Source organism: Phodopus roborovskii, unplaced genomic scaffold (genome assembly GCF_943737965.1).
Source record: "Phodopus roborovskii unplaced genomic scaffold, PHOROB, whole genome shotgun sequence".
In the NCBI taxonomy this organism is placed as follows: domain Eukaryota; kingdom Metazoa; phylum Chordata; class Mammalia; order Rodentia; family Cricetidae; genus Phodopus; species Phodopus roborovskii.
The window spans coordinates 66,210,398-66,224,511 of record NW_026126418.1 but is presented as its reverse complement, the minus strand read 5'-3'; the positions used below and the strand labels follow the sequence as shown (position 1 = coordinate 66,224,511).

The 14,114-nt window shown below is 50.1% G+C and overlaps 1 protein-coding gene across 1 annotated transcript; it reads right to left on the bottom strand.

Moving 5' to 3' along the window:
* Positions 1-100: 100 nt before the first annotated feature.
* Positions 101-5,587, bottom strand: Entpd2 (ectonucleoside triphosphate diphosphohydrolase 2). Its single transcript, XM_051184828.1, has 9 exons — positions 5,390-5,587; positions 3,874-3,991; positions 3,241-3,391; positions 2,939-3,098; positions 2,626-2,853; positions 1,870-2,124; positions 1,661-1,780; positions 714-848; positions 101-643 (listed from the first exon to the last, which is right to left on the bottom strand). The coding sequence occupies exons 1-9, from the start codon at positions 5,504-5,506 to the stop codon at positions 440-442; spliced, it is 1,488 nt and encodes a 495-aa protein (XP_051040785.1). The 5' UTR covers positions 5,507-5,587; the 3' UTR covers positions 101-439.
* Between the last annotated feature and the right edge of the window lie 8,527 nt (positions 5,588-14,114).

Below are 14,114 nucleotides of genomic sequence, written 5' to 3'. Positions count from 1 at the left end.
AAAGTCAGTATCTTGGACCCAGGGCTAGATCTGAATAACCAACACAGCTGGAAGAAGAAACAGCAGCAGAAGGGTGCCCCACCCTATGAACACTTCACTGTTCTAGGAAAAATCTTTTATTACAAAACTTTTACAAGTAGGCATTGAACTGACTCTGAGCCTGTAGGCTCTGACTACACACAGGAAGTTACTAGGGCCCTGATGATCAGAACAAAGGTCCCAGTTTGAGTGGATCTCACCCTGAGTCATAAGCTGAGATCTGACAACCCAGGAAGAGAGAGATGGGAGAAATTCTTAAGAACTCGGAGCTGGAGAGAGCTGCAGGGGCCTAACAAGGCTTCCTGTGAATGTAGGGTGTTGATCCCCAGGCTGACTCATTGTCAGAGATGCCCCGGGAAAGGGAGCAGCTGGGGAGCTGGGAGCAGCTCGCAGTGCACCCCTAGAGGGCGCCTGGGGACTTGGTGGAGCGCACCTGGCGCAGGAGCAGGACCAAGGCCGCCAAGAGCAGGACTGCGAAGAGCAGGAGGAGAGCGACCCAGGAGCTGAAGTGAGTTCCCTTACGTAGTCTCGGAAGGTCAGCGGGAATCATATTGGTCAAATTCAGCATGTAGCCCAGCGCCCAGCCGACAGCCGTGTCTGCGGCCTAAGAGGGCACGTGTCGTAAGCTTCCAAGAGGCAGCACCCCGAATCCTCCGGCCCCACCCATCACCCACCTTCTTTTGGAAGACCACTCTGCTGTAAGAGCGCTCATCAAAGCGATAGCCGCGACTTAGCAGCTGTTGTATGAACATGGCTCCGGCGCAGTAGTCAGCCAGGCGGGCCTGCTGCCTTGGCACTCGGGCCTGAAGCTAAGAAGAGAGCAAGACATCGACATCATTAGATTAAAAACTATGAGGGGCTATGACCCGTGGGGTACGGGGCCCTCCTTGCTGCTCAAGCCAGAGAGGCATATGGCCGGAAATACACAGATTGACCTAGTCCAAGTCGTCCTTCCCAGGCAGACACTCCTCTGGGATAAAGCACATGACTGCTGGAAGGCCTTATGTCCTCCTTCCAACAGCCAGATGGAGAGACAGCAAGGATAGTCACTAGGAAACAGGATAGTAGCATCCTTGCTTCATAATCAAAGGAATAGAGGGCCAGCCTTAATGTTGCCCTCTGACCGCTTGGTTCCAATTTTTCCAGACCTTCAAGGATGCCTAAGAATAGGAGGACCTATTTCTCCAGGAAATTTGGTGGCTACCTCACACTCCAACTATCCCAACCTCCCTGTTTTTCCTTACCTGGAACTAGTACTCAGCCAGTGGCCAGAACCAGAAATCTGGTGGCATCTTCAACTCCTCCAGGCATACCCCAGGCCCTGCTGAGTCTTTCCTGAGTATTCTTTTCCCAGTGGTGACACATTCTTTGCCACACTCTGTCCTAGACACCTGCCTTTCTGTTCCCGCCTATTTTGAACGCCCTGTTGCCACAGAACCTTTGCAATACCTGTCCCACTTGCTCTCCAGACCTTGAGTATAAGATCAGGCCCCAAGAAAGCCACTAAAATTCCAGCTAATCCATTCCCAAGCTCCCCCACACTAACCTGGCTATTTTTTGAGTCTCTCTATGGCTGTCAGCCTCCTGCCAAACCATGGAGAAGATGGGGAACAGGCCTCACCTCAGCCCAGGTCTGGCTGCAGACAATCTCTGTGGCTGCCTCCAGCTGCTGCAGAGTTCCCACAGGCAGCCCCATCACCGTCCTCAGGAAGTCCACAGTATAGTAGAAAGCAGAAAAGGCCTGTGAGAGAAAGGATTGCGCAATCACTCCACCACAAGCCCCCAGATGCTTGGTGCCTCCTGCCCCCATATCCATTTACCCAGACTCACTATGAAGCTCCCAGTCACAGGGGGCTGGAAGACCCCATTGAAGGAGCACTGGGAAAAGGGACAGGATGAGAAGTTGAAGAGCCCAGAGACTAGGTCACGGCAGAGAGCAGGGCTGCTGGTCCCCAAAAGGGTGACAAGGACACTGCTGTTGAAGGTTTGAGGACGCTGGTCCATAGTACATGGAGACTGGTAGACTTCCCGGAGCAACACTTGGGTGGAGTAGCCCTTTGGCCAGCAGGGGTGGAAGTGATGGGTCTGGGGAGTTAACCAGAGTATAGATAGAATTCCCCACTCTAGTTACTGCCTCCCACTCCAGAGAAGCAACATGATAAACTGTCCACAAATCCAACACAATTTTTATGTTCACGAACAATTATGACTAACCTTTACCTGCTGCACAAACAGCGAATGCTTTGGCCAGGAATTCAAGGTTCTGTGAGATGATCCCTGGCTCTCTTTACTCTAGACCCTACTTCCTGACTCTTTATCCCATTGAGTTCCTCTCCAGCTGTCTTCAAGCTGAGGCATAACCAGCTGGAGAAGCACTGGCCAGGTGATCTAGTGGTTGAGGCTGAAGGGAACATTGTCATGGAAGTCTGACCTGCTGTGGCCCTCACAGCTATGTGTGCATCTGTGTAAAAGGAGGCCTCTCTTACAGTCCCTGACATCAGGATGAGCTGTTTCCCTGGCTGCCTCTGCTCTGTTGCCTTTCATCCTTCCTCCCTTCTTCAAGGAGGCACCAGTGTGGAAAGGTACCTGGAGAGCACCGACCAGCAGCCTCTGGAGAACCTGGTCCCGGCCATAGCAGAGGAAGCTGTGGGTATAGACACGGTAGTGCTGGCCATAGAGCCGTAGATGGACCTCACTGTCTGGATCTTCCGATGGGCTGGTTGTCTCAAAGGTGATCTGTGTTGAGGCACCCCCAAGGTCCATGGCCCCCAGAGTTCCCTTCCTTGGCCGGATCCACCGGCCCACCCAGCCATACTGTGAAAAGTAGAGATTGGAGTAAGACACTGGGCAGGCAAGGTCCGCAGGACCCCGGGCTCTTTGGGCCAGCTGCAGGGCCCACCTTGATGAAGTTCTCCAGCAGGTAGTTGGCAGTCACCCAGCCAAAAACCCCTTCATCCTGTCCCGAGAGGATTCGAGCACCACGGAAGTCAAAGGGGTACTGTGTGAGCGTCTGTGTCACTGCCTCGAGCACCTTGGTTGTCGCCTCTGGGCTGGTCAGGCTGTGGAATGGGGAGGACTCTGATGGAGCTCATCCCCAGATGCCCTCTGCCAGTCATTCCTGACAGCTTTTCCAGGGAAAGGAGTTCTACACTGTGGAAGAGCTGTGAAGATTCCTGGGCTAAGTCAGGATTAGGTACTCACTTGAGTAGGCGCATGCCTGCTGTAGCTCCCAGGTAGAGTGGTGTGCTAGCATATCTGTCTTTGGGCACATCACGAAGTGCCTGTTCAAGACATTCAACCAGACTCTGGCCTGCCCTAGAAGGGTCATCTGCGTAGCTGGAGATGCCCCCACCTAGACGGATCAGGAGTAGGGCCAAGGCTTGGTGGGACATAGGCTGATGGGGACATAGCCTCCCAGCTTATTCCCAGAGATAGCCAATTTGGACACAAAGGGTCCAGGTGCCACCCAGACTCTCTGAAGCTGCCGTCTGCCTGGTGGGTGTGGGCACAGGTGCCAGGAGAAAGACTCAGGCATTGTCAGCCTAGCCTAACCTTCAAAGAACCTGCCTGGATCCACCCTGAGATCCTCAGAGCCCCACCTACCTCTTCTATAGTGTAGAGACCTGTCTTGGGCCATTAACCCCCAAGGCTTCCACCTGCTTCCCAGGACTTCTGTTGTAGAACATAAAGTACACACACCCCTCCCAGATCCAGAGAACCCACCCTCTCACTCTGAACTCCTGCCCCGAGTGAGCCCCACCCAGCAGCAGGCAGAGGGGAATGACTGGGTCTGTAAAGCTAAGACTGAACAAGAACCCCCAAGATCATGCTCACCTTGAACATCACAAGAGCTGTGCTGACCCACAATGCCTGTGTCATTCTCTTTGTCTGCTGGCCACTTGTAGACAAACATGGATGTGTGTGAAGAGCCAGCATCCAGAACGATGCCGTACTGTGGGTGGGAGGGGTGAGTCAGCCTGAGGGACGTAGGGACTCCCTTTAGCATTCCAGTTCTTGGTTCCCATCAGTTATGTAAAAGGCATGTGCTGAAGCTCAGAGACCCTCAAGGGCATTCACAGTGATGCAGCTTGAATGGAAGGAGACTGACCAGGGGTTCCTGGGATGACTCCTCCCTCAGCTGCCTGGGGAACAGCACTGTCAGGCACCAGAAACTAGACTTCCTGGCAAGGGCCACTGAGGGGCCAGGGACAGAGGATCTGGAACTGCCTTGGGGACACAAGGTCCTCAGTTCAGAGGGACCAAACCCAAGGGCTATACTTCCTTCTTTCACCATTCTTCCTGTATCTGCAGAGACTTTAGCCTAACCTGAAGATGTGAAGTAAGGGCCACTGGGAAACGATGTAGTTGAGGCTGAGTGTAGGTCTCCAATCTATGCCTCTCACTGAATTTAAAAGCCGGGGAGAGGTTGGTTTTGCAGAACTGAGGGGTGCAACGGATGGGCCTTTTTTGCAAGGTAGCCTACTCCAGGGGGCTGGGCTCCAGCTGAGAGAGCCTGGCTGGACACCAGCCTGGGGCATGTGCCAGTTCTGGCCTGGGAAAGGGCTGCTCCAATCCTCCCTCACACCAGGGAACTCCTCCAGAGTCAGGCAGATACAATGATCCAACTCCCACACCCCAAAGTCCACCCCGCATGGCTACAGAGCTCTTCCGTGTCCATCCCGGGTGCCTGAGACTGGGATATTCATTCCTCACACAAACTCAGGACAAGACCAGTAAAAGGTTAAAGGTGCCAGCTTCTAGCCTGAGGAGGCTGAGGCTTGGTAACGGAGACCCCTTTAGAACCAGCAAGCTTCCTTCAAGTACCACTATTCAGACATTGGTCTTGAGAGGGGTTGGAGGTCCCTAATGTGAGTTGTCCCCTATCTGGAGCTGAATCTAGAACCATGCCTTTCTATAACGGTGTGCTCTGGGTGCTGCCCAGAAATCACGCCGGGCTAAGGGCAGGGATTCTTGCCACAGCTAGCAGAGATGAGAACCGCATGAAGGGAGCGGGAAGACAGCTAGCTCCTCCGCCGCGCTGGCAGCTCCATCGCGAAGCCGCAGCAGAGGAAGTTCCACGAACTTGGCCTCCAGTGCCGTGGAGCTCCGGAAGCGTCGCTGTCACCCCGAGGACTCAGAAAAACCAAGCGCGGAACCTAGGACCCGGCCCGAGGCACAGCGCGGGTTGGTCCCGCGCTGACACGGGAGCCCAGGGCGTTCCGGCGCGCTCCTATATTCCCCGAGGACTCCCCACCACCCCTCAGCCCCCAGCCCCCAGCTCCAAGCCCCCAGCCCCCAGCCCCCAGCCAGCTGCTTCTCAGACGAGCGCTGGCGCAGTGGGCGCGTGCACCTTGAGGGCGGGCGGCTCCCGGACGTCTTGGGTAGGGACGCACAGCAGCAGCAGGCCAGCGAGACCCACTGCAGCCAGCAGCAGGGGTGGCAACAGTGACAGCAACTTTCCGGCCATGGGAGCACACGGGAGAACACAGCGGGGACCCGGGACAGCGGGCAGCGGGGAGGCCTGGGTGGCCGGGGCCCCAGAGTTAGGCGCCGGGGCGGGGCTGGAGCAGGCCACGCCCACATCGAGGCTCACCCACCGCGGGACACACCCAAAGTCCGCCCTGTGCCTTCCCAAGGCACAGGTGACTGAAGCGGCGGCGTGGGTGACTCAACCGCACCACCCCTTCTCTCCCAGGCTCGTCTTAGCTGGATCTCCTCACAGCTATCAACCATGGTCCTTCCTGCCCATCTAGCAAAGAGAGTGCTCAGTTCTGTCCTGGGCAGTCATAAGAGGATTCCTGGTGTTGGAGATTGGCTGGGCTGGTTCCTAGGCAACCTTGCTTGGAGAGTGCTGCACCCTCAGAGCCAAATTTGTCCCTGGCTTGAGAAAAGCAAGCCAGACCTTTGCCTAGAGAATTAAGTTTCAACTACTGAGTCTTGACTGGAGGCTCAGAAGGGCACAGGAGTTCAGCATCTGCTTGTGGAGCAGGTACCAGCTGCAGTGATGACTCCCAGGGCTACTGAACTGGAAAGGGCAGGGATGGGCTGCCATCACACAAGCCCAAAAGGGAAGGTGAGGGCTGATGGGACCTCAGTCTCTGAATTTGATCTCAGGACCTTGACCATCCCTCTTTGCCTGGGAGAGAGGGACAGAATCCTAAACTGAGGAGGCTACAGGGGGAAAGGGATTAGTTACACACAGGTGTCATCCTACAGGAAGAGTCTTCCAAAGCAAGCTTGGGTGTTGGTCAGCAAGAAGTTCTGGGATACTGGCTGGGGGCTGGGAAAGCTCTCTGCTGACTCTGAGCTAACTCTACCCCTCCCACTGATCCAGTACACAGGGCTTCCTGGCCAGGGGCCATGCCACTTCATGCCCTTACAAGATGGGAATTCCAGCAACACAAAGAATCCCATCCATGGGGCAGCAGGGAGCCATGTGGTGAGACCACCATGGAACAGGGCTGCCAGAGCTAAAGAGTGGCCTTTGCTGCAGGCATCTGGGCAATGCCTTGGCCGCTGAACAGACAAGGACAATAGGGCTGGGATTGCTGCCCTGGCTGAGGGTCTGGTGTTTCAGGCCCAGCAAAGGCGTCTTTCTTCAAGCTCAGGACCCCAGAAGGGAGGTGGCTCAATCTCTTCAAAGCACAGCTTGTGGGGTTCCAGAAGGGAATCTTTGGGTGTGGTCAGCACTGAGCACCACACTCCAGTTTCCTGCTAGCTCCCACATCCCATGTTCCCCCCAAGTCCTTTTTTCCACCCCTGAAAGGCCAGAAGAGGCAGAGGCATCAGAGGCTGGGACAGCACATGAAAAGGCTCTGGTCACGGGGAGCTACCAGCATGCCAGCACCCCTCTTCCAAGCCAAACAGGGCTTCCTGGTGGGCAAGTGAGGCCCTGAAAAGATCAGTGAGAGATGGGGCAAAGCCTCTGGCCCCTACCCTGGGGAGACATTCATGGCCAAGTACCCAGATTAGCCTGCCAAGAACGGCAAGAGGCCCAGGGTTGGTTGGGAATAGCTAGGACATAGGCTGAAACCAGCCAGAGCTAAAAAGAAGGGTCGATGGCTTCAGGCCCTGGGCGGCGTAGCCCCAGATGTGCTGTGTGTGGTTTGGCTCAGGCTCAAGCAGAGGAATGTGGAGGCTTAGAGTCAGAGTCTCCCTCCCCGACCTCTGCCTGGGGCTTCCCACTGGACCCGATGAGACCTCATCTGCCCCATCTCGGTTGTCCACTTCTTCCAAAAGCTGAAATACCCTCAGTGGAAAAGATCCTCAGCAAGGCTTCCCTCCCTCCTCCTTCCTTCCTTCCTTCCTCCTTTCTCCTGTGCCTTCTTTTAAAATGTACTTTTAGAGAGCAAGAGGGATGGCTCAGGAGTTAATGGCATATAGTGCTGTTGCAGAAGATCCAAGTTCAGTTCCCAGCACCCACATTAGGTGGCTCACAACCTCCTGTAACTCCAGTTCAGAGGATCGGATGTCTTTGTCTTGGGCACCTGCATGCTTGTGCAAACACACATACCCCACAATTAAAAACAGTAAATAAACAAATAAAATGAGAATTTCTCCCTCTGCAGATCAGTGGTCATTCAGACCTTTAATCCAAGGACTCAGAAGGCAGGGGTAGGTGAATCTTTGAGTTCAATGCCAGCCTGGTCTACAAAGCAAATTCAAGGACAGCCAGGGCCACACAGGGAAAACCTGTCTCAAGAAAAAGAAAAGAAGAAAATAATTTTTCCTACTGTCTTTATTTTATTCTATGATTTTGTGTGTATAGGTATTTTACCTGCACATATGTCTGTGTACCATGTGCATGCCAGATGCCCACGAAGGTCAGAGGAGAGCATCAGGTCCCTTGGAACCAGAGTTATAGACAGTTGTCAGCTGCTGTGTGGAAGCTGGGAATGTAATCTTGGTCCTCTGGGAGAGCAACCAGGGCTCTTAACCACCAAGCCATCTCTCTGGTACCCTAAAATAAATCCATTTTTAAAATAAGTATTTTTTATTTTATATCTATGAGTGCTACCCTGGATATATGTGTGGGCACAGAGATCTCCTAGAACTGGAGTTAGAGAATATTGGGCGCTGCCACTTGGGTGTCAGGAAGGGAATCTGGGTCCTCTGCAAGTGCTCTTAAGTCTTCCAGTACCCTCTTCCACCCCCCCCCAAATTTTCTTTTGGTGTAGATGTATATGTATGGATGAGATGTATATTTATGTGTGGGGAACTCTGCATGTGTAGTGGCATCTTGTCTTGTTAGTGAACTTGTGCTAGTGACCACACCCTTTGGGCATGGTTTCTGGTGCAGACATGATCCATTATAGGGTAGAGGCGCCCTCTTGGGTTTTAGAGAGCAGAGCGTGGGAAGAGCAGAGATCACATTTTCTGGAGCAAGAAAACCACGGTGGTTATTTCCCCTTATCTGTGTAAGTGCTTCCCTAATATATATCCATTTGTCCTCTACCTTGGTTCTGGTGTGTGCACTGATTAGTCTAGGCTGCTTGACCAACAACCCCCAGGCAGAGCTACCCTCTGCCTCCTCCGTGCTGGGAATACAAGCACAGGCCACTGGGTCCAGTGCAAGCCAAAGATAGGTTCTAGGCGTACACAGTGAGCCAAGCATGGTCTTGAACTTCATTGTGTGTGTGTGTGTGTGTGTGTATATGCACTTGTTCTGAAGAGAGTAGACTTCACAAAGGCTCAGGAGGAAGGGAAGGAAGGTTGCCTTGTGAAGTGCGGACAGTTTGTAACTGGGTAGGTGGGACGCAGGGTCAGCTGATAAGAATAACAAAAGTGGGAACTTGTGTGGAAGAGCTCACATGTGAGACCTCCACCCCCTGTGGGGAGTGTCCTTCCCCCACTACAGGAACATACTCTCTTAAATCAGATGGTGACCTGGCCCTCATTTTTCTTATTTACCATATAGCTATGTGTCTCTAAATAGTGTATTGGAGGTGACCTTGGAAACCAGAGGCATTGGATCCTGCAGGAGCCGGAGTCACAGCCTGACATGGGTGCTCTGAGTTGACTTCAGATCCTCTGCAAGGGTGGTACAAGCTCTTAACTGCTGAGCCATCTCCAAGCCCATGGTTTTCAGGGTTTCTAATGCTGAAATGAAACATCATGACCAAAAGCAAGGGTCTTTTGGCTGACCCTTTCACATTGGAGTCCATCATTGAAGGAAGTCAGGACAGGAACTCAACGGGACAGGAACCTGGAGGCCAGAGCTGATGCAGAGGCTGTGGAAGGGTGCTGCCTGCTGACTTGCTCTTTATGGCTTTCTCACCCTGTTTTCCCATAAAATCCAGGACCACCAGCTTGAGGTGGGAGGATGTCCTCAACCACAATGGGAAGACCCTCCCCCCCATCAATTACCAATTAAGAAAATGCCCCACAGTCTTGACTGCCTTCAGCTAATCTCATGGAGGTGTTTTCTCAGTAGGATCCCTCCTCTCATCTGACTCACAGAACTAACTAGCCAGCACAGCATTGTCCTGAGGAGTGCTTCTTTTGGTCACGTTGTACTTTTGAAAGTAAAGCCCTGTCAACACTGAAGGGGTCATTCAAATGTTTTCAGTATTGGACTTTTCTGCTGTGTGATTTTTCAAAATGGAAATGGGCTCGGAGCTGTTGTCTGGACAGTTATCGTGAGAGCAGAATTACTGGCCACAGCACAGGCCTGTGTTGGACCTCACTAAATGCCAAGTTTTGCTCCAAGACAATTACAGGCTGCTGAACCTTGTGAGTGTCCCTGACTGTTTTGCTTACTCTGACTCTTACTCCACACTTGGCTTGAGCAATTAGTATATTTTTGTTTTGTTTTTCCAGACAGGATTTCTGTGTATCCCTGGCTGTCCTGGAACTCCCTCTGTAGATCAGGATGGCCCTGAACTCACAGAGATCTGACTGACTCTGCCTCCTGCATGCTGGGATTAAAGGCATGTGCCAGCACTACCCATCTCATTTACTGTGTGTTAGAGAGCCACTGAGACTTTTTCTGAAGAGAGAACACACTTTACCCTCTCTTCCATGAAGCACCTACTGCAGCCCCCCATCTTCTTTTTAGGAATTCCTGACTGGCAGGCCCTGTGTGACCTGGGTACTAGGCACTTGGCTGGAAAGTCATTGATTGTCCCAAAGTGTCTGCTCTCTGATCCAGGCTTGCTCGGTTGGGCTCATGTCTGAGTAGTCGCAGTGAGCTCATAGGATATTCCCTAAAGACCTGCAGTTGGCTGATAGTTAGCCTTCCGTCCATCTGGATAATGTTTGTATGTGGGATGTGAGGAAACAATTCTAGCTCGTGTTTTCCTGTGTGTAGAACTGGGTGTCCCGGTATTGCTGTCAACCAGACATTGTGTGTACTGAGTGCTCTGTCCCCATCTCCCAGCTGTGCCTGGGTCCATCTCAGATGAGATTGCCTTTGGCTTTCCAGGACTCTGCCACTCACCCCCCACAGAATTCATCTCCAGTGCTTTAGGGAACATTTTTTTTTTTGAGATTTATTTGTTTATTATGTATACGGTGTTATGCCTGCATGTATCCCTGCATGCCAGAAGAAGGCACCAGGTCTCATTACAGATGGTTGTGGTTGTGGGGAATTAACTCAAGTCCTCTGGAAGAGCAGCCAGTGCTCTTAACCTCTGAGCCATTAGGGCACTTCTTGTCTTTAGAAGTTCTGTCATTTCATTTGTGTGTTTTATGTGGTTGGCTAGTTTGGTTTGAGACATGTTCTCATGTGTAGCCCAGACTAACCTCACACTCACAATCCTACTTTGGCCTCCTGCGTAAGTAGAATTATGTAAGCCCTTACATGTTCTACTTTTAAAAAACTGGGGATGGGTAGCAGCTGAAGAGATGGGTCAGTGGTTAAGAGTGTGATCAGAGTTCCCAACACCCATGTTGGGGGCTCACAGCTACCTATAACTCCAACTCTGCAGAATGTGACCTCTTACAGCCTGGGGGGACCCACATGCCCAAACCCATACACAGACACATAATTAAAAGTCAAAACTTAAGTCTAGTGGTGGTGGCACATACCTGTAATCCTAGCACCCTTAGGCAGAGGCAGGCAAATCTCCCTAAGTTCAAGGCCAGCCTGGTCTGCAAAGTAAGTTCCAGGATAGCCAAGGCTGTTACACAGAGAAACTCTATCTCAAAAAAGTTAAATAAATAAGAAATTAAAACCTGACTTGTGGTGGTGGCACACACCTTTAATCCCAGTACTTGGGAAGCAGAGTCAGATGGAACTCTGTGAGCTCAAGGCCAGCCTGGTCTACAGAGCAAGTACCAGGACAGGCTCCAAAGCTACAGAGAAACTCTGTCTCAAAAAAAGCAAAAATTAAATCCTAAATTTAAAAAAGAAAATCACAATTCTCTAAAAGCCTTATACAGGAACTAGAGAAATTGCTCAGTAGTTAAGAACACACACTGCTCTTGTAGGGGACCCAGGTTCAGTTCCCAATGCCCACATGGTGGCTCATAACTATAATTCTAGTTCCAGGGGATCCAACACTGTCTTCTGACCTCTGCAGACTCCTGCACACACAGTTCACATATGTGTACTCAGGCACACACACATAAGAAAAAAAACAAATAATTAAAAGTCCTGTGCATTTTTCTTAGATTTACCACTGGTACATTGTCTTTTTTAATTTAAATTTCTAAGGCTTTTTTTCTACTGTTTATAGAAATTCAGGGGACTTTAAATTTTTAAACTTTATTATTATTTGTATGTCTGTATATAATATTATGAGAGTGTGTAAAATTTGTATGTGTTATATGTGTGATACATGTGTATGTGTGTGCAATGTGTGTGATATGTGTGTGTGACATGTGTGTATGTGATATGTATGTGTGTGTGATATGTATGTGAATGTGTGTGTATGTGTGTGTGTGCACCTGCACACCTGCATGGAGATCAAAGAGCAGCTTTCTGGAATCAGTTCTCTCCTTGTGCTATGGCACACAGGACTAGAATTCAGGTCACCAGACTTGGACAGTAAGCTATTCTACCACCGAGTCATCTCAATGGCCCAACTCTTACTTATTCTCAACAAAATAATTTTATTCCCTACCCATGGTACATCCAGTGTGTGATCACCCTGCACATTGTTGAAGTGGCTTCCAAATCACAACCACTTTGATGTTTGAGCATGTACTAAGAATGTTCTCAGTTAAGACATGAGAGATTTTAGATAGCTAACATTTTGAGCAGATTAAATAGTTTTCAGCAGAATTCCCCTCAGTTAGATGATGTGTTTGTTTGTTTGTTTGTTGAGACAGGGTTTCTCTGTGTATCCCTGGCTGTCCTGGAACTCACTCTGTAGATCAGGCTGGCCTCCAACTCTCTGCCTCTGCCTCCCTAGTGCAGAGATAAAGGTGAGCACCACCACCTGGTTTAGATGAGTTCTGTAAGTTTAAAGCATTGAAAACTCCATTTGTATTCCAGAGAATGTTCATCTTAGAGCCACTTACATGCTTTTGAGCCACAGTGACTTTGGGAACCTCAGGTCACACTTGAAAGGGGCTTGGCCCTATGGTGCACACACTGTATTCCCCTTTCCCTAATTTTTTAGTCACTAATGCTTTCCAAAACTCATGAGTGCTTTTAGCAATATTACATACAGCTGGGCATGGACACACACACACCTGTAATCCTAGCACTCTGGAGGCAGAGGCAGAAGCAGAAGCAGAAGAATCATTGTAGGTTACAGGCCAGCCTGATCAACAGAATGAATTCTAGACTAGTCATGACTACATGGGAAGACTTTGACTCTGAAAACAAACTCATGTTGAGATTTTCCATCAGGAATATACCTTCTTAATGTAACAGATCAACAGTAGTTTCCAGGTGGCCAGTCTCAGCTGCTTGTCATCATTTGTACATTACAATTGGTACATCAGGACTGTCTGCATTAGCAGCAATGATGCCCCCCACCCCAGTTTCTGCTTGTCAGCCACTGCAATACTCCTAGAATACTCACCCTGCTTGCTGTACCTTGTACACACACCTTGCTTCCAAGGTTCACAAACATCAGTTAGGACATTGTCATCCTAAAAGTGAGGATGTTTGTTTCAGTGTCCTGGATGTTCTGTGTCTGAGGGATGGTACTAAAGTTCCACATGTATTTCTTCTAAGGGAACAGGTTTTAAATGTAAAGAGTTTTTCTTTATTTACATCTAGTTTAATCAGATTTAAAGAAACTTTTGTTACAATATCCATTTCTCTATTCGACCAACATAGAATTTAATCACTGTGTAGAACATACACGTGTGTGTGTGTGTGTGTGTGTGTGTGTGTGTGTGGTGTGTGAGTATGTATATATACACACATGCACACACACACATATACAACACATTTTTTGAGACATTGTTTCTTCACTGTCCTGGAACTTGATATGTAGCTCAGTCTAGCCTTGAACTCATAGAAATCCTCCTGCCTCTGCTGGAATGGTGGGATTAAAGTCACATCCTGGTCCCACCATTCCTACCTGAAACATATATTTATCCACGTATGTTAGAATATGTAGTGGAGGCTCAGTGGAGGTGGCACATACCTTTAATCCCAGCACACGAGGGGGGGGGGGTAGAGGCAGGAGGATCTCTGTGAGTTTGAGGCCAGCCTGGTCTACAAAGTGAATTCCAGGACAGGTTCCAAAGCTACAGAGAAACCCTGTCTTGGAAAACAAACAGGAGAATATGAAGTGGAGAAATATATCCTCCTTTTTCATATAAAAAGCTTTTAGATCTATGTGTTTCATGTGTATGTTTTGTCTGTATGTGTCTGTGTACCATATGCATGCCTGGTGCAGGAGATCAGAAGAGAATTCAGATTCCTGGAACTGGACTTATAGTAGTTGTGGGCCACCATGTGGGTGCCAGGTCCTCTACACAAGCAACAATTTGTTTCTTTCTTTCTTTCTTTCTTTTGGTGATGGGGTAGAGGTTTGGTTTTTTGAGACAGGATTTCTCTGTGTAGCCCTGGCTGTCCAGGAACTTGTTTTGTCTACTCAGTCTACTTCAGGCTAGTCTCAAACTCAGAGGTCAAACTTACTGTACCTCCAAAGTGCTTGTGACACCACTGC